The sequence below is a fragment of the Abramis brama genome, assembly GCF_963993115.1.
Source record: "Abramis brama genome assembly, chromosome: 21".
NCBI lineage: Eukaryota > Metazoa > Chordata > Actinopteri > Cypriniformes > Leuciscidae > Abramis > Abramis brama.
This window is the reverse complement of record NC_139983.1, coordinates 24,807,462-24,827,555: the sequence shown is the minus strand read 5'-3', so window position 1 is coordinate 24,827,555 and position 20,094 is coordinate 24,807,462. Positions and strand designations below refer to the sequence as shown.

The 20,094-nt window shown below is 38.7% G+C and overlaps 2 protein-coding genes across 2 annotated transcripts in view; one reads left to right on the top strand and one right to left on the bottom strand.

The window, feature by feature from the left end:
• Nucleotides 1-723: 723 nt before the first annotated feature.
• fank1 (fibronectin type III and ankyrin repeat domains 1) lies at nucleotides 724-4,351 on the top strand. Its single transcript, XM_084096810.1, has 6 exons — nucleotides 724-1,068; nucleotides 2,185-2,345; nucleotides 2,423-2,839; nucleotides 2,980-3,145; nucleotides 3,839-3,982; nucleotides 4,066-4,351. Exons 4-6 carry the CDS (start codon nucleotides 2,984-2,986, stop codon nucleotides 4,159-4,161), a joined length of 402 nt encoding a protein of 133 aa, XP_083952936.1. The 5' UTR covers nucleotides 724-1,068; nucleotides 2,185-2,345; nucleotides 2,423-2,839; nucleotides 2,980-2,983; the 3' UTR covers nucleotides 4,162-4,351.
• Nucleotides 4,352-4,549: 198 nt separating this feature from the next.
• The window catches only part of adam12b (ADAM metallopeptidase domain 12b), a 107,613-nt gene continuing 92,068 nt past the window's right edge, over nucleotides 4,550-20,094 (bottom strand). The window contains exons 20-24 of the mRNA XM_084096806.1: nucleotides 16,048-16,186; nucleotides 14,210-14,318; nucleotides 12,407-12,667; nucleotides 7,514-7,689; nucleotides 4,550-7,433 (exon numbers count right to left, since the gene is read on the bottom strand). Coding sequence (XP_083952932.1) covers nucleotides 7,394-7,433; nucleotides 7,514-7,689; nucleotides 12,407-12,667; nucleotides 14,210-14,318; nucleotides 16,048-16,186 — 725 coding nt within the window. The 3' untranslated portion in view covers nucleotides 4,550-7,393. The remainder of the gene's footprint in view (nucleotides 7,434-7,513; nucleotides 7,690-12,406; nucleotides 12,668-14,209; nucleotides 14,319-16,047; nucleotides 16,187-20,094) is intronic.

The window sequence follows — 20,094 nt, the reverse complement described above, 5'->3', positions numbered from 1 at the left end:
TCTTTTGAATCGGATCCTTTTAATGAACAAAACCGGTTCGTTTACCAGTTGCACTAAATCGGTCCGAGTGGTTCTCGAGTCAGCACGGTAATAGCATTTTAATTGCACCAAGGATTTAAGTGAAAAGGTTTTTGACAGTTTTAATAATAGCCTAGACATATTTATTTTTTTTAATAAATAATGTAATGTAGCCTACTAGGCCTGTTGTTTGTTGTAAATGTATGTTTAGGTACCAAACAAGCTAAATGTGGATACATAAAAAACAAACAACAAAACACTTATTAATATAATGTTGTCGTCTACATCAGTGTTTCTCAACCAGGAGCCGGGGCCCATAAGGGGGCCTCAGCAAATTTCCAAGGGAGCCTCAAGATGAATTTAATATTTATTAATTTGAAAAGTGTGACATTTTATAACATTTTAAATCACCACAAGCATTGTTATAATGAGTAGCCTAGGTCTACGTTTTATATAATATTAAAAATATATAGGCCTACTATAAAATAGTTTAAGTCATATATAATCATGTAATTTACCATGGACCACGTGATGACGTAAAATAATCACTGAATCTTTTTGACCCAGTTCTTTTAACATGAATTGTTCAAAAGAACCGATTCGGTCTTACCGTCATAAGCGCACTGAATCACCGCTCGAACGCGCAGCGGCAGAGATTTTAAGCGGTCATGTGGCCATTTAATCTCATCATCACAATAGAGCCCCAGATGATGAAAGTGACTAGTGCAGGGTAAACACATTAACAAGGTTCAGTCTTGATAACCGTAGGCTACTTCGCTCTCATGTTTTAACAAAAACAATATGCTGAAATTGGGAAACTCGTGTTTCGTGCAATAAACAATGGTCCACAGATTGCGCGTATAGCCTACTGTCTGCAGTAGGCTACCAACTATGTCATATTGTCACAATGACGACGGTGCTAGCATAGAGAGTTGTGAGAGTGACACACACACACACAGAGAGAGAGAGAGAGACAGCAGCAGAACTATCATCCTCTGTGTGGGGAATTTATCACTACAAGGACACTGACTGAGACAACGATGAACCCAGGTAGACATTTGATTTGTGTTTCGTGGCTACTAGTTTATTGTCAGGGCATTTTATCAACATAAAAAACATATTTCCAAAAAACGTATTTATGTTTGTAAAATATAGCCTAATAAAGGAAAACAGAAAGAAGAGATGAAAACTGCAGGCCAGGCCAGCATGCGTAATGCTTGATAGAATTGTTTACAACTTTTTCAGACAAGCTTTATTCAAAGCAACAACACAAAATGATTTCAATAATTTTAATATACCATATAGTTTTTATTCCTCTCTTATATTTGATTAATCTAAGAAAAAACGTATATATTTTTTAAATACATTTTAATAGCCTACATTTATTAAAATATCAATACTATTTTTTAACTTTATGAAGAGCTGCATTTATTTACCCAGTTACTGTAGTTAGTTGGGAAATTATGCTACATTGCCAGATCTGTTAAAAAAAAAAAAAAAAAAAAAAAAAAAAAACATCCTCAAGTTTTCTCCAGCAACAGTGATTAAAAAGTAATGGATAATCTTTTAACTTATCATCACTAATCCAGGAACAAGCTTTATTCAAAACAACACCACCACAAAATACCTTCAGTAAATTAATTTTATTATACCACATAAAGTTCCTTTATTCCTCTTTTATATTTGATTTATATAATACAAATGTATTTATGTATTTGGAAAATAATGCTACATCTGATAAAGATAAAGTTTTCTCCTGCAACAGTGATTAAAAAGTAATGGATAATCTTTTAACTTAATCACTAATCCAGGAACAATCTTCTGTTAGTTATTCTTGGTGCATTGTTACATGATATTCATGACCTTTATTAAGATGAAACCAATAGGCTGCTGTTTACCCATACAGTATATGTCACACCTGGATAGCAAAATCATTCCATGGATGCTGCAGTATCAAATAACTGCATATTAACCATAGATTGGTTTGGGTTTCAGCCCTTGTCAAAGCACGCGTATGGTTAACAAAAAGTAATATAACTGTGTTGGAAATTACTGCAAAGATATGCCTAAAATTCACATCAATCCTACACTTTAATACAAACAATGTACATAATGTTGTTAAGAATGTGCCACTTATTTTCTCCGTTTCTCCAACAAAATCTCCAGACCTCCCTCAGCCTCCTGTGATTGGGAAGGTCAGTCACCACAGTATCGAGATGAGCTGAATGAATGAAGAGAACACATCTCGAACTGGCCCCCCTGAACACTGGACCCACTTCTCTGTGGAGCAGATGGACCCCAAAACACACATTCAGCTCCATATACATGTCAGTGTCCTATCTCTCTTATTGATTATTTCTTTAAATACTTAAATTATTACAGCATATTTAAACTGTCTTTTCAGCAACACAGCCCTGTTTTGGTGTTTTATCACAAAGGGTACAGCACCTGGCATGTTGTAAAGGGTTTGAAGACCAGCACCAATTACAGTATTAAACTGATGGTCACCAGACCTTCAGCCCCGCAGTCTCTGTCTTCACCAACCGTGAGAGATTTGATCTATTTTAAACCTAGTAAATCTCATTTTCCTTGCTTTTATTGATTAGACACAAAAAAAATCTTCAAAAACAGTTGAGAAGAAGAAGAAGAAGAGAAGAAAAAGAAGAAGAAGAAGAAGAAGAAATGAATACTTTTACTCAGCAAGACCACATGGTTAATGTTCTTATGGTGTGACCACAGGAGAGCCTTTCAGTGGGAAGAACCTCCACCAGGCGTTGAACAGGGAGAATGAGCAGGAGCTGACCACAGTGCTACAGTCAGGGTGAGAACCACTGTCCATATGGAAGACCACAAAATCACTTCAAGCTTATGCTATATATATTAGTACTACCACTGTAGTAAAATTAATCATTCATGTCATCTACTCAATTTTGTTTATCTATGCATGTGTTTTTTTTTCAGTCTAATGCAGGCCTGTTACTCTGGTCACCTGGATATGGTGAAGTATCTGCGTAACTGCGGGTCAACATGGCAGTCTCGAGACACGGGTGGATGCTCGCCGTTCCACTGGGCTGTGGATGGAGAACACCTGCTTGTCATTACATTTTTAATCCAGGATGGTTGTGAGGTCAGAGGTCAATTTTTCAGTCATAAAAAAAACTTTAATAATTATGAACTTGACAATTCCACATAACTTAATTTTTTTCAATTACGCATTAAGTGCATTTACTTAATAATATTAAGGCAACCGGTTTCCTCACTTTTTTAAGTTCAGTCAACTGATCACTTTTTAAAGTGTAGATCACTTGTAATTTTCTATAGCTCAAGTTGTTGGGAATTTTTTTGTGTGGAAAGATATTTCAATCCAAAAAACAGTAACAGTACAAACCACTGAAGAGATGCATATCTATCCTTCACAGCCTTGCTTTCATTCCCATTAAAAATCAAAGATGGCGCTGCTGTGAATAAGGTCTATAGGCCACTTACACTTTTCTGTCCCTATAAGTGTACTTAAGTATACTTAAGTGTAATTTTAAGCATATTTCTGAGAAGTACATAACGGATAAGTAGGCTGAAAGTAAACTTTCTTATTTTTAGTTTAAAAGAAGTATACTAATAGTATACCTGGTGACTTTAAATGTATTTCATATGACCAGTTATCACTGATATTTTAGCTTTTAGCTCTATAGCAAAGATTTTTTCACTTAAATTAAACCTCTTTTGACAGATGTACCATCTGGGATGGCCTACTACTCTGTCAAATGTCGAGTTAGACCCTGTATTGTCAGTTTAACGCATCTGTGTTTTTGTCCTCTGACAGGTAGATGTGATGGATAAAGTGTCTCTCTGGACTCCTCTCATGCGTGTGTCAGCCATCAGTGGGAACGCTGTGGTGGCCTCCGTCCTCCTCCAGGCTGGAGTTGATGTAAACATCCGTGACAAGGCTGGCAAGACACCATTGATGGTATTTATCATCAAAACAGCCACTAGAATTGTCGTGGACAAGATGGATTACATTATTGCAGGCTTTTGGTTGTAATTTTTTAGGTTGCTGTGCTGAATAACCATGTTGAGCTGGTGAAACTTCTGCTTGACAGTAGGGCAGATCACCATTTGAAGAACGAGGTAACGGTCAGATTATGATCATTATGATATTCATAATCCATAAATGATTAAACAATAGGAGTGCAATAAAACATTCTGCCAGAGGAGAACTGATAACTCTCCAGATAAAATTATATTTACACCCCAATGTAGTATGGAGCAGGTGCAGCGGATATGGCGAAAGCATTTGGGACATACATGAACGAATTAATGCTATTTTGTAGCTTGGAACAAAAAGACTATTTATGTTTCAGAACATCATAAACTTGCTGGATAAAATAAGCATGGAAGAGTCAAATCGACTGACATCAACAGGACAGTTCTGTTATGGAGACAAGAAATGATCTTTATCTCGATGTCATATTACATTAAAGCCTCGAGTAAAACTCAAATGTTTCTGTAGTGTAAAATAACATTGAATTCACAATAGTAATACCCTCATTTATTAATCTCATTCAAGTCCTTGCTTGCATTACCATGAGTATCCAGTAACAATTTTTTGAAGGCTTCACATGTCCCTTTTATTATCCTAATTCATAGAAATAAAAAAAAGCTGAGCAAAATTTAAGCAATAATCTTGATGACAGATTTTGTACAAAAAACATCAGTGAGCATTCAATACATCCACATGAGTGCATATAAAAAGGTGAAATGTACATACATTACTGTGACTAGGTAAACAAGAACATAAACACACACACACACACACACAGGCTTGGCTTGAATGAAATACTGTGACAGCTGGGTATGTTACAGTCCCAAAGCAACAACGCTGAAATATTATGTGGAAAGTGTAATTTCCCCCTCAGGGTGAAGTACCAAGCAGAACAACAGTCCCATAGGTTTATGAATAACTGTGAGTCCAGCTGTGCATTAAGAGTTGTTATAGGCGAGAGAGAACCACTTATTGTGTAAAAATGCCATCGTAGTGACAACACACACCAGCAGTGATATTTACTACATCCTATGTACTTTACATCATCTTGATGTCGAACATTTTCATTAGAGGGTAGTGAAAGATGGCTATTTGGCTAAAGAGACTACTTTAACCATTCAAAAGTTTGGAGTTGGTAAGATTTGTTTAATGTATTTAAAAGATGTCTTTTATTTGCACCAAATCTGCATTTATTTGATCTAATATACAGCAAAAAGAGTAATATTGTGCAATATTTTTTACAATTTAAAATGATTGTTTTCTATTTGAATATATTTTAAAATGTAATTTATTCCTGTGATGGCAAAGCTGATTTTCAGTGTCACATGATCCTTCAGAAATCATTCATATATGCTGATTTAATGCTCAAGAAACAGTTCTTATTATTATCAATGTTGAAAACAATGAAAATGCTGCTTAATATTTTTGTAGAAAGCGTCATGCATTTTTTTTTAGGATAATTTGATGAAGAGAACAGCATTTATTTGAGATGGAAATCTTTTTTTTTCTTTCTTTGCGGTCACTTTTGATCAATTTCATGCATCCTTACCGAATAAAAGTATTAATTTATTTTTTAAAGAAAATCATACTGACCCCAAACTTTTGAACGGCAGTGTATATTGTCAGAAATTATACAAGAAATACAGTACAGAAAATTCAACATTTATAACCTCAAGTATTGGAAGATATTTCACAGAACATGTGTATACAGCACAGAAAGACACAGACATGACAGCTGCTGGATCCTGATGGCTCAGTGGGAATGCTGATCTGCGATTCCGTGATATTTTAAGGGCTGTGGTGTCTACATATGTTGCGTTATCACTTGGAGTTCTCTGAATGTTTCAAAACATATTGGAAAAGGAACATCACAACCCTTCAAGTGTTGGGACTATAAATTCTGACTGGATTTTTTACATTTTCTGAAGATATGGTTAACATGGCATTGTTATGCATATTCTGCACTCTATAGATATGGCTCGGCTCCTAATCAATGTAACTCAATGGGATCTTTAGCCTGCAAAAAATGGCTAAGAAAAGTAAAATCACATCTCTCCTCAAGAAGCCGCATGATTTGAGGTATAGTTGAATGCTTGGGGTTAAAGTTGTAGCAATAGTAAAGGCCCGTTAACACCAAAAATAATAAAGTTACAGATAACAATAACTAGTGTCCACACCAGCAGATGATATAGTTCTGTTTATTCTAAGCATGCACTGCAGTTATGTCGCCTGACGCTTTAAATGCTTGAGCTCTTAAAGCAGGATTCATTCTGATTGGCTGTCAATGTTTTTATTGTTCATCAGCTGAAAAAAAAATCACTTGCTACTTTTTTTATATTTAGAATAATTTGTAGAATCTTAATCATTATCAATATAGCTATCGTCCTCAGTGTGAACGGGCCTTAAAGGGATAGTTCAGTGCATTTTCTCAAGCACATGATTTTAAGGAAGTGTATTTAAATAAAACAGTTAGTTTGTCAATGTCCATGAGCATGACTGCCACAGATGACTGAACAATAATGGCTCACATCACTGTTTTTTTGCACTTAGTGGCAAAATTCCAGCGCTCTGTGTTTAGTCTTTCAGATTTCATGTTGCTTATACTTCAGTATCCCAGACATGCTGCGTCATTATAAAGCAGTTTTTTTTTAAATCTTCACAACACCAACGTAATTCTTACCATAAAATGTGCATTCACACAATGTTGTAATTCCCGTGAATATGAGATTTCAACTTGTAAAAAGCATTCAGGTCCTCATAGAGCTTTTAATTACAACTTGTAAGCTGGGAATTTTCTGAGAGTTCCTACTTGTACCACCTGACTGCTGCAGATTAATTTAGGCATTGATAGTGTTACATACAGTAGAAACGCATAATTCCCAGTCTAAGGACGTGAACAGTTCGTCACATGTTGTCATCTCGAAATTACGGTAATTATCACATGGCGTCAACGCAGCATTTGTTCAACTGAAGGGAAAAAACACTCAAAAAAGAAAGGAAAACATAATTTGATACCTTATTTTCAACATATAAAAACAAACAAATTGTAATAAAAAGTCACAATGTTCATACAGTAAAAAAAGTGTCAAGCACAGCACATCGTTTCCTCCTTACAATAAATATACATCTTAAATAGTTCTGCAGTACCTGAGCGGGGACAAACAAACACCTTTATTGAGGAGGCACAGCACCAAGGTGTCCGGTCAGCCCTCTTCTCTGTGAGACCCTCCATAGAGTTTCTGCAGGGTGGTCACTTGGTCCGACAGAGTTTTCATAGTGCAAAAAAAGTGTGTTCAGATGCTGGTGAAATTCACCCAGTGCTGTGGTGTCCATATGTCAGTGATCATAAAAAGGCTGTGGTAATCTGGGAAGAGGTCTAGAGAGTAACCAGACAAATGTGGTTAGTTTTCATCCATAAATATGTGAGTTTACCAGCAATATCACAATGGGACTGACCTGTTCGGCAGTGGTATGGAAGGGGGTGGTCGTGGTACTGTTGGAATCGGGATGGCCAGAGGTCCAGGGCCTGGTATCCGCACTCCCACCGCTGACATGCTTCGACCCACCCCGTGGCCTCTGAATAAGGGGTCTGCAGGAAGAGGTTTCTGTGGGGGACTGGGCTTGTTTTGATCCTACATGTGGCAACACACAAGATTTCCTGGTTTATCACACATAGCCACCTGGTCTACAATGGTTTAAATATGTTTGATATTACAAAAAGGAATCGCAAAATTTGATACAAACAAAATGAATCGTGGTTAATTAATTTAATATACCCAATATTCTGTTGGACAGCAGGGGTCTTCCAAGTGAAAAGGGTTGAGATCAAGTATTAAAATGAAAAAAATGTGTGTAAACAATGCTAGCATCCTACTGCCACTAGATGGAGCTGTGATTACACGCCTCGTCCTGGAAAACCAGGTTGGCAAAAATGCAGAATAACAAAACAAAATATGCAGCACTCCCATTGCCAACACCCAGTTCACCAAACGTTAAGTCAAGAGGTCATCATGTGTTAGCAATTTACTCAGAGGATGAGGTCATGGCGTACAGCTGTTAGCCATTCACAGCTGTTCAGCCTTGTTTTGTGGAAAACAAAAGGAGAAATAGATTCATTATAAAAGCTGTCATCCATTTCAAATACATTTTTGTCTTTATTTCTCCTCATTTACGGTTCTACCAATTGTATGGAAGTGATTTGTTTCTGCAAACGATCATCCTTGTGAAAACAATGTAATTATGGCAATACAAGACCTTTTAATCATGAGCGCACGACGGTGTGTCGAGCCATGAGGCCAATTTGTGAGAACTCTGCAAGAGGTGAAAGTGTTTCATGGCTCCCCGAGTAAATGTGAACTCATTCAAGAAGAAAAGGGCACTCAAGAGCACAAACCCCCCCCAGTGATTTCATATGTAAAGGGGTTTAATGTGAATGCTTTCAATGAGGTCAGCAAGCAAGTTTAATGTATCAGGCATTTGTAATGTGTGGCTCAGTTACAACATGTGAACTCTGAAAGGCTTTTTTGATGAAACCACTGATGGAGAGCAAAAAAAAAAACTTGTTCATTAATTATGTGTTTAAGTTATAAAGGGAATTAAAGGTGAACATGTATTCCATTCAATAGTTAAGACAGAATTTGTGGCACAATCTATATGTAGCATCTTTAGCAAAATTGTTTTTACAGTAATGAACTGCAGTGTAAGTCAATGGGGCAAGGTAGAAATCTAAAGATATTTTTTTTTCTGTACAAAAATGCGTAGCTGTAAATTTTATATCGTATTTTTAAAAGTTGGGTCTTGTTCTGCATTTATTGACTTAATTCCTATGTGGAGATCCATGTCAACAGTATTTGGCTAGTTATGTCACGTCCCTTTTTGGTATCCCTGCACGTACCATGTGACATTTAGCATGTTTATGAGCTTAATAGTCATGGCACGCTGTTATATTGGAGATAACTGCACAAACATGGTTAGTAAATTACTTTATCAATGCTAGTCTTATACTAACATGTATAGTTTTATTTATACAGACAAAACAGCACATATTTTACCATCTATTTGAGTATGATTATATATATATAGTAATATATGCAATTTATATATATAAAGTTTGCTTTTACAAACTGTCAGCACATTCAGTGCTTATGTGAAATATCTCTGTGTTTTTTTTAATTATTATTATCATTAAAGTGCAGCAGATAGAATTGAAGTATGACCATATTATCCCAGTTCTGTAAACACTGCATTGGCTCCCTAATAGTTCCTATTAAACATTGCATGCATTTTAAAATCTTGCTAATTACTTGCAAAGCAGCAAATGGTCCCCAGTACTTAAGCGAGCTCTTAACACATTATAATCCTTCTGTCTAGTTGATAATACCTCAATTGTAGGCGGCAGATCCTTTTCCTATTTAGCACCCAAAATCTGGAACAGTCTTCCTAGCCTCGTTCGGGAAGCAGACACACTCTGTCAGTTTAAATCTAGACTAAAAACACATCACTTTAACCTGGCACACAACGCAGCCCTGAATGTCAGCAGAGACCGTGTCTACTAGACAATCCCCTGTGAAGGCCTTGTCGACATGACAGCCATCGGCACAGATCCTCAGCAAAGACCACAATAACCAGACAGGTCCTCCTCACAGACCCTATGACCAGCTCCGGCTCCATACCGGCGTGACGAATCAATCTCCAAGCAAAAGGAACTGGAAGAATTTTTTAATGCTACTGATCCCGATCTGAATTCTGACTTGTGATGCAGCCTATATGGTATATTGAGAACTATTTCCTTAGGCACCATGTTTACATGATTGTATATACATTTTCTATGATTTGTGCCTTAATATTATTTTTCCTTAAGCCCTTTTAAAAAGTAAAGTAACAAAAACAAATAAAAGTAAATCCATGGGGTAGGTATACTACATTCCAAAGTACAATGAGTTATCATAAAAATACCCATCTTGCACTTATTTAGCAAAAGATAAAGGTCTCCTTGAGGTGAGACTTTCTAGTTTGCTGGATCTAGCCACAGTTTAGTCACTGCAGTGCAGAGAAGTGAGCTGAGATTCAAAGCAACAGATGTTCTTCTTCATGCTGTCTGATAGCATATCCTGCCAGTGTCCCTGAGCAGCACTTATCATCTAAACCACATACCTTCACACACGGATGTCTCTCATCCCATCTCACAGGAAAGCTCTCATGCACCCGTCCAATCTCATTCTCTCCGTATCACTTTCACTCCTCCGCCCGCTCTGTCTACCCCACTCTTATATTTTTTGTCTTCATTTTATCTTCAAATGGAAACCTCATATAAGTAATTTATGTGGTTTGTAGAGCGATGGAAAGCGTAATGTCCTCGCTAATGTCTTCTTATCTCCATCCACTTGGTCTCTGCATCTGTCTGTCGCTTTACAGCCAAAGAAACAGATCCTATAGAACTTATATCAGCTGCAGACGAATGAAATACGCTAGATGCGAGCAGTGGAATGGAAAAGATGGGTTTTCTTAAAAGTGAAACTTATTTTAACTTTGAGCTCTGTGTTTTTAGATAGCTGGGTCATGTGCAAGATGCTGCAAAAGACACGAGTGTGAGTGCAACGTTCAAAGCAAAAGTTTACATAAAACAATCAATTGGAAAGTAGCACAGTAAAATGCAAAAAAGAGTGTGAATGGCCCCTTATGGTAAAACCTCCTTATCCACATACCTTTTTGCAATTATTTTCGTGATTACCCGCTGACAATGCTAATGCCAATTCATAAAAATCTAGGGCTGGACACTGACAAAAATTTCATGATTCGATTCAAATTTGATTCACAAGCTTGTTCAATTTAATTAGATTCAATATCAAATCATTTGGACAGTGGTGGACAGTAAAAGGTTTATTTTTTAAGTATCTGTACTTTATTGGAGTATTTTTTATTTTGGGAAACTTTAACTCTTTCTTCACTACATTCCAAAGCATAATACAGTACTTTTTACTTCACTATATTTCATAAAAACATGTCGTTTCTCGTTATTTTGAGCTGAAGAAATCGTCACCCGCTCTGAAACGGAAAAGCTGAGTACGATTCGTGAACGAGCTGATTCTTTTCAGTAAACCGGATAAATCCAATCACAAATCGCACTGAAAAACTCATTCGTGAAATGCTCAAGTCAACAACCCACTGATTCAAATGATCCGGTCAGAGTGAGTCTCCAGTTAACAATTCACAAGTCTGAATCAAAATTATCCAAGAATGGGAGATCCTCGGAGATCCTCTAATGCGGAATTTTAGGATTTATTATTGTAAATGTAAGTCATATTTAGGTCACGACTGTCAGTTGTTTGTTTGCTGAATCTGCTGTATGAAATGCTTGAATGTGGACATGTCCTCATTTGGGTTTTCTAGATTTCTAGTTTTAGGTAAAAACTAAACACAAGGTTAAAATAACGCAAATTAATGTGAATCTTCCCCGCTGCCGTAGCGGTTTCTAATGATGTAAAACTAGTATGTTTGCATAGTGTTCTTCTTAAAATGTGAACACACTTTGCCCTATGTGATGTCTGTTTTTATACTGTATGTATATATTTGTCAACAAACATTTACACCCATTTTGTTTTTCCTCATTTCTATATACTATTATATGGTATATTTCTATGGTATTATTATGGTATATATATTATATGTTATTTTCACTTGTTTGCACACTTAAATACCAGTAGTAGTCATCAGTGTATGACAAGTTTTGGTAATTAAATAAAATGTTTTGTTTTTTTTCTTATTGACTAGCTCTGACTTCTTGACAATTCATAATAATTCATAACGATGTCAGACTGAGCTGTAACCTATTTAAGCTCTATCTGTGAGTCTAATACATTATACTCCCTCCCCCCACCCACATTTTGAGAATCAGGATGGGGTTTATAAAATTGCTAAATAAATAATCATTCATCACTCAGTACTTTTTTCTTTGGTAACACTTTATTTTAAGGTGACATTAATTACATTGTACTTACTCAAAAAAGTACTGAGTAATATTAATTAACTACATGTACTTACTATAGAGTTACGGTTAGGGTTTGCTTTAGGGTTAGTTGTAATTATGCATAATTTGCTGTTATTACTTATTATTATTATTATTTTAGTAAGTAACGTGTAACGACGTCACCTTAAAATAAAGTGTTACCTTTACTTTTAATACTTAAGTTCATAAAAAAATCAAGCACTTTTTAGTTTTTGTCTATTTTTATCTATTTTATACAAAACAGTATAGAGTTTTAATATCCCCATTAATATTTCAAAACCAGACTAGCATTCACACCGATACCTGTTAGTACATGGTGACAGTCTGTGTCTGACAGCACTTGCCTGGTTGTTTGTGTAGGGAAGCTGGCGTGGGAGTGTGTGGAAGCCTGCCGCTCTGCCCGGCGAGTGTGTGTGTGAGACCAGAGTCCTATGAGGCGGGATAGAGGGCAAAGGCTGCAGACCTGAGCCCGTGCTGATGCCCAGTGTGATGGGCATGGGGTGGCTGATGTGGATGGGCTGGCAGCGGGTGGGACATTGAGGCAGCCGACGCAAACTGTGGAAGTTATGTGGAGGGAGGAGAGGCTCCGAACAGGGATGGGATGTCTGCGGAAAGACAGTCAGCTCTTGAAAAAGGAGACACAAGAATTCAATACGAGCTCTACAGCTCGCTACTGCTAACCTTTAAGACCTTTCGAGGAATCAATCTATACCTCTTTCAGCATACAATCCCATACTGTTCCAGGTGCTTTTTCACAAAGGTACTCATACATATCTGCTGTTTGGTATGGCACACTGCGCAGACTAAAAATACCCAGATGAAGCAATCAATGCTTTAACATTCAAACACACTTAAATGGCTACTCTCCAATCATACAAAGACTTCCAGCAACAACAACTTCAATCATTATATTGTTATGCTACTGGACTTCATTTATATTCTTTGAGGGTCAATACTGAACAATAAATCAATTATGCACATAAGTCTCACGCTGTGTACACAGAAAGCCAGGGATTAATTGGCTTGGACAGGCATAGAGTAATTTTGCAAGTGAACTGACCTCATCTGCTCCTCGCTGGGCAGAGAAGACACTGAGGTACTGAATTATGGAATTTGAGATTTAAAAAAATCTTGTTATCGCTTGTCAATAGGGGTGTAAATAATAATTCAGATGACAATTCTTCACAAAATAACACTGGTAACACTTTACAATAAGGTTATATTTGTCAAAAACTACGTATACACAAACTAATAATGAAAAATACTTCTAAAGAATTTATTAGTCTTAGTTGATGTTTCAATATTTTAACATTTACTAATAGAGGGGTGCAGGTACAGTATGACGTCAGAACCTTGAAGTCTAATTCTCCGCTGGTTCCTTTGAGATTTTCCTATGTTTTTTTATTATTTATTTGTAAAATAAAGCCTGTTGTAAACATAACTTGACTATACTTTGACGCTTTATTCTAAAATGTAAATTACACACACCCATTCGAAAACTTTAATTTTGAAGCAGTTATGTTTACATTTTGAAAACGTACTTTTTTAATAAGTTACTAGATAAGACAGCTTGGGATGTGAGTGTGTGCAGTGTACTTTATAGAACAAGTGTCGTCGAAGTGTCGTCAAGTTATGATTTTCACAGGCTTTCTTTTACACATAAATTGAAAAACCACATTATAAAACCCCCACGGGAAAATCTTGAAGGAACCAGCGGCGAATTATACGTCCGGGTTCTGACATCATACCTGCACCACTCATACATTATTAAAATCAAAAGTTGTATCTGTTAATATTATTTAATGGACCTGAGCTAACGTGAACTAACAATGAACAGTTGTATTTTTTATTAATAATTGTTAAAAAAGATGGATGAAAACTGTATTGTTCATGTATGGAACCTTACTGTAAAGTGTTACCTAAAATCTGGTATTTGGTCAAACAATAACAATTTACAATGAATCTTCTCAAACAACAACAACAACAACACAATTTTACTACCAAAAAATAGGTAAAGGATTTTGGATAAGAAATATTAAAAATAGAATAGAAAAAAAATCTATATATAATATATATAAATAAGATATTTATTATTTAAAATATCAATATTTTGGACATTTTGATGATGAGTAGAGCACCACACTTACCTTGTCACATCGGGAGTGTAAAGGTAAAGAGGGGGTCCTGTGCTGAGGTGAGACCCTGAAGACGGACTGTGTCTGTGGGGGGCTGGGTGCTCGCTTTCGCCCAACTGATCTGTAGAATAAAGAAAGAGTTTTTGAAAAGTTTTATTTTACTTTACGATTATTAGGGGTGGAGAAATTAATTACTACAGTAGGGATGTCCATTTATATCTATGGCATAATATTAATTGCCACAAAATATATGACTTGCTCCTTACTTTTAAAAAGGAAAAATCACATTTATAGTAAAGCACTTACAATGTAAGTAGACACGTAAATATATATTTTTTTAAATGATAGCATGATGGTGTGACAGAATCACATACTGACCTACATTACTGTTCAAATGTTTTGGGTCAGTAAGATTTAATAATAAAAAAAAAAAAATATATATATACATACATATATATATATATATATATATATAAATAGTTTTATTTAGCAAAGATTCATTAAATTGATCAAAAGTGACAGTAAAGATCTTTGTATTGTTACAAAAGATTTCTATTTCAAATAATATCCCAAAGTAAAACGCCGCCGTGAACAGGTAAGAAAGCTGTTGCACAGTGCTCCATTTTTACCATACTAGTACTATAAAATACGATACATTTTTCAGTGATAAACCTACCTTACAATAACTGTTCTGTTAATAACCCTCTGTCGATCCGACTGTCCGTAAGCGGTGATAAAAAAATGCGGAAGTATAATTTGTAGTTTTCACTAAATCCCTTGAGCTGTCAAAAGTGCGCCGGATGACGCAAAGCGTTTTGGCTGACAAATAAATGTGAATTTATTATTTATGTGAATGTATTTATTATTATTATTATTATTATTATTAAGTAACATGACTAAACATTGTTTTTTGGGGTTTTTTTTACATATACTACCGACATTGTAACAATACAAAGTTACACTTTAAGCAGCAATGTTGAGTTTTTTCAACATTGATGATAATAAGATATGTTTCTTGAGCACCAAATCAGCATATTAGATTGATTTTTGAAGGATCATGTGACACTGAAGACTGTGTAATGATGCTGAAGATTCTGCTTAATAAATTACATTTTAAAATATATTAAAAATAGATCAGTTATTTTAACCTGTAATAGTATTTCACAATTGTACTTAGCCTGTTTTACTGTACTTTTGATCAAATAAGTGTAGACTTGGTGAGCATAGGAGACTTCTTTCAAAAATGTTAACAAATCTAACCCAAACCGTTGAACGGTAATGTGTATCAATCACTTACTGACCTAACCCAACCTATTTAAACAGCAATGTCATGATAAGATAAAGCCAATAACCCCCTAAGTGTCACACAATACACTCAATTATACTAGAAAGGGACTTGATGAGTAAAAGCACTTTTTACATCCACCCAGAGGAATTACATCAGTAGTTCATCCACAAAGAAAACTATTCCCACTTCAAAAAAGATGATTTGGACAACTGTAAAGCTTAAATTATAAACAGGGTTTTACTGAATAATTCAAGTGCTTTAACAAAATTACAATCCTCACATTTAGACTGTTAAACCCTATGGAACGCTGGCCCAGTTTACCTCCATTGTAAGTGTGTTACTGTGACCATCATTTTTTTTAAGGAATGTCAAAATTATTTTCTGTTCCAAATGATATTGTGCCCCAAATATAAACTTATACTCGATATGAACTTATACTGAACTTGAAACTTAATTCCTTTAAGCTTCCATACAAGGTTTTTCTTGGTGTCCCTATAGATGGATACCAGCAGGAATCCAGGATCAAACACATTTTGGAAGACATTGCTGAATGAAACGGCACCTTAGCTTTTGAATGGCGCTCTTCTTATTGACGCAGAGCATCTGAACCAGCGCTTTCCTCTTCAGGCACACAATCAGTCCCGCCGACAGCAAGCAAAGGAGGGTGACCAGAGCGCCCACGGCCACAGCGCTGCTGTCAGCTGTTGTCACATAGGACAGCACGCACATTAATACACACACTCGCACATCTGTTGTACAGCACGGCACAGAATGGCACAGAGAGGGAAAACACAAGAAGTCAGAGTCAGGTTAGTGTGAAAAGGAATTGATCAACATCCCTCTGTGTCTCCACCTGCATTGCTTTTTACAAGCTGTCTCAGAGTTCGTAAGTGTCTGAGTGCTGAGTGACATCTAAGCGCAGTGCTTCAGGTTTCCACCAGTAAATCAATGACGTGTTTTGTCAACGCTGTTATGCTTTTCCACTGGAAAATCGTTTAATGGGTTTTGTAAGTACATTGTACTCGCAGGCTGCAGTGTTCTACCTGCGGTGTGGCTGTCACAGAGGGGATGAAAGTGGTTAGAGCTCGTGCACTTCCTGAAGCAGTACGTTTTGGAAAATCTGAATGCATGAGGCTCAAATGGTTGAAACATACTCCATGCATGTTTGCAAGCATAAACGTTTCTAGGTATGCAAAACGTACTGTATGCATCTTTGCATTCAGAAATATGTTGTCAAAGCAATTAATAATGCAATGCAAGTATCCATTTTCAAAGAACGCTGTAGTAGGTACAGTATAGTTAATGGTCAGTTTTCTATTTTCTCTTTCTTTCTTTAATGTCTGATAGATAAATAAATAAACATTTATTATAATAATAATAATTACACATGGTTAAATGGTACTGCTATAACATTATTAACCATTTTTAACCTTCTTAATTTTGTTTCATTTCTTTGTGTAGAGTTGTTTATTCTTAAATAAAAAATTAATAATAAATGAATGAACTGATAAATAAATAAAAACAAAGTCTATTATAAAAATAATAATACATCTGGTTTAATAACACTGGCAATAACATTTGTAATTAAGGGTGCTCATTTTCATCATTTTGTTTCATTTCTTTGTGTATAGCAGTTTAGAAAATAAATAAATAAATAAATAAATAAATAAATAAATAAACAAACAATTAAAGAATTTAAAGTGCCCCTTTTATGCTATTATACTCCTAATTTTGTTTTGGAGTTCTCGTTCAATAGGTTTACATCCAAGATCAAAGAACACTTTTATTTTCACATAATATACATTGCAGCATCACGTCTTTTCTCACATTGCCTGAACGGTTTGATAAAGGATTCAGTCTCTCTCTGTCTAAACGCTTCCTTTCTGAGAGCTTACACAGCTCTGATTGGTCAGATGGCCCAGTCTGTTGTGATTGGTCTACCACTTACAGCGTGTTTCCGAAACGAAACGGTCATTATCATATCTAAATGAGGCTTCCTCAGCATGCACAGCGATATGAACAGTAATGATGGCATTGGTTCCCTTTCGTAGTCACTCCGAGTTACGTCGGATGACGACGAATGGGGTTTCGCTTAGAAAGCCTATCATCTTCGAGTATATAAAACGAGCCAATGGCAAAGAAATGCCATGGGTCTGCGGAATTTGCATAGCGTAACTCCGCCCCACCCTGGGGGTATATAAGGAAGTGCGCTGGCAACATGCAGATATGTTTTTTCGCTTCGGAGCCAAGTTTAGCACTTCACTCCACAGCCAATTCCTGAGTATCATCTCTATTTCTCTTCGAGACGAGCCTCTCTCCAGGTGTTGGTGTGACAGCGAGTTCCAGCGAGTGCACATTCCCTGCTTATCTGTGCAGTGATTTGCCAGAGTTTGTGTGTTCATCTCCCTGGTCGCTTCAACACTTGTGGAGAAAATCTCCTTTCTAAAAGAGCTTGCACGCGGCACGTCTTTTTAAAGATGCCTCGCCCGTGCACTTCTGGTTGCAGTCTATACATTTCTGACTCTGATGGGCACAATCGCTGTCTTGTGTGTTTGGGCATTGATCACGCTAAGGCGGCGTTTGTGGATGAGTCATGTTCCCATTGCGGGAACATGCCCATCGCACGGTTGCGGTCGAGACTCAATGACCTTCATGGTAGAGTCCCCTCATCCGCACCCCGATCTACGAGCTCCACGAGAGCTGGTACTTCGGTTGGCGGCCAGGGTGACCTGAGGGTTACGGTGTGGAACAAAGCGCCGACTATTCCACGCTCCACACCGCCCTCTAGCACTGTGCAACCCGTGAGTGTTCCGAATGAGCCCGCAGTACAGTCCTCTGACTTGCCGCGGGTCTCATTCGGCGCTCCAGAGGAAGATTTGATGTCGATCGCTGCATCACAAGGTGGGCAGGAGTCCTTGGGAAGTGACGATTCGGCTGTGCTGCCACCTTCGGGTGCGCCAGCATTGCCCGAGTCTGATCCCGAGCTGACGGCCATGCTTTCCCGGGCAGCCGCGGCCATTGGTCTTGAGTGGTCCCCGCCACCTGGTCCAGCGCTCGCGGTTGGACGATTGGTTTTTGGGGGCGGCCGCTGATCCCCGTCAGCGTCCTACCCCCATGCCTTTCTTCCCGGATGTGCATGAGGAGGTCACGAGGTCCTGGAAGGCAACCTTGTCTTCCCGCGATCGCTCGGCGGCCTCCTCCGCCTTTCCTCCTCTCGACCAGGTGGCTGCTAAAGGGTACACTGGGGTTCCCCAGGTTGAACGCTCTGTTGCCATGCAACTATGTCCTCAGAGTGCTTCTTCCCGCGGCGACCCTAAGCACCCCTCCAAGGCCTGTAGGTTCTCCTCCACGCTTGTGGCGAAGGCCTATAGAGCTGCGGGGCAGGCAGCCTCCTCACTGCATGCCATGGCGACACTCCAGGTCTACCAGGCCCAGATGTTGCGTGACATGCACAAGGACTGACCCAGGGCTCTTCGATGAGCTGCGTGCCGCCACCGACCTTGCTCTCCGAGCGACGAAGGTGACTGCACGCTCCCTGGGTCAGGTGATGTCCACTTGTGTGGTCCAGGAGAGACACCTGTGGCTTAACCTGGCTGATATGCGGGAGGTTGAGCGAACCCGTTTCCTCGACACCCCCATATCCCAGGCTGGCCTCTTCGATGAGCTGCGTGCAGTCGAGGACTTTGCCCAACAGTTCTCGACTGCCCAGAAGCAGACTGAGGCTCTCAAACATGTCCTGCCCCGACGGCCCGCTGCTGCCTCCACCCAGCCATTGGCACAGGCGCCTCAGTCTGCTCGCCGCCGAGGACGCCCTCCTGCGGGGGCTCGGCTACGCGATTCAGCCATCAGGCTCGGCTACGCGATTCAGTTCGCACGATCTCCTCCCCGCTTTGCGGGAGTCCGCTTCACTATGGTCGGGGGCAATGCCCCTGTCATGAGAGCGGAGGTCGCCACCCTACTGGCGAAGGGTGCGATCGAGATTGTCCCTCCAGCCGAAATGAAGTCCGGCTTCTACAGCCCCTACTTCATTGTACCGAAGAAGACCGGTGGGTTACGACCGATCCTGGACCTGCGCGTCTTGAACCGCTCCCTTCACAGGCTGCTGTTCAAGATGCTCACGGCCAAACGCCTTTTCGAATGCGTGCGGCCGCAGGATTGGTTTGCAGCGATCGACCTGAAGGACGCCTACTTCCATGTCTCCATTCTTCCTCGACACAGACCGTTCTCGCTGGAGAATGGAGACTCCATCCCCAGACGGTCCAGCTGATTTGGGATCAGTTCGGGGTCGCACAGGTAGATCTGTTTGCCTCCCACAACTCGTCCCACTGCGACCTGTATTATTCCCTGACCGAGGGCACGCTCGGCACGGATGCACTGTCGCACAGCTGGCCGCGGGGACTACGCAAGTATGCGTTTTCCCCAGTGAGCCTCCTTGCGCAGACTTTGCGCAAGATCAGGGAGGACGAGGAGCAGGTCATTTTGGTTGCCCCGTATTGGCACAACCGCACCTGGTTCCCAGAACTAGTTCTCCTCGCGACAGCACCTTCCCCTGAGGAAGGACCTGCTTTCTCAGGGACGGGGCACCCTGTGGCACCCTCGTCCCGATCTT

Excerpts from the sequence above, each read along its gene's own strand:
- fank1 (XM_084096810.1), top strand. The coding sequence starts at position 2,984 with ATGCAGGCCTGTTACTCTGGTCACCTGGATATGGTGAAGTATCTGCGT. Across the intron at positions 3,146-3,838 it reads TAATCCAGGATGGTTGTGAG|GTAGATGTGATGGATAAAGT; the intron begins GTCAGAGGTCAA and ends GTCCTCTGACAG. Across the intron at positions 3,983-4,065 it reads CTGGCAAGACACCATTGATG|GTTGCTGTGCTGAATAACCA; the intron begins GTATTTATCATC and ends GTAATTTTTTAG.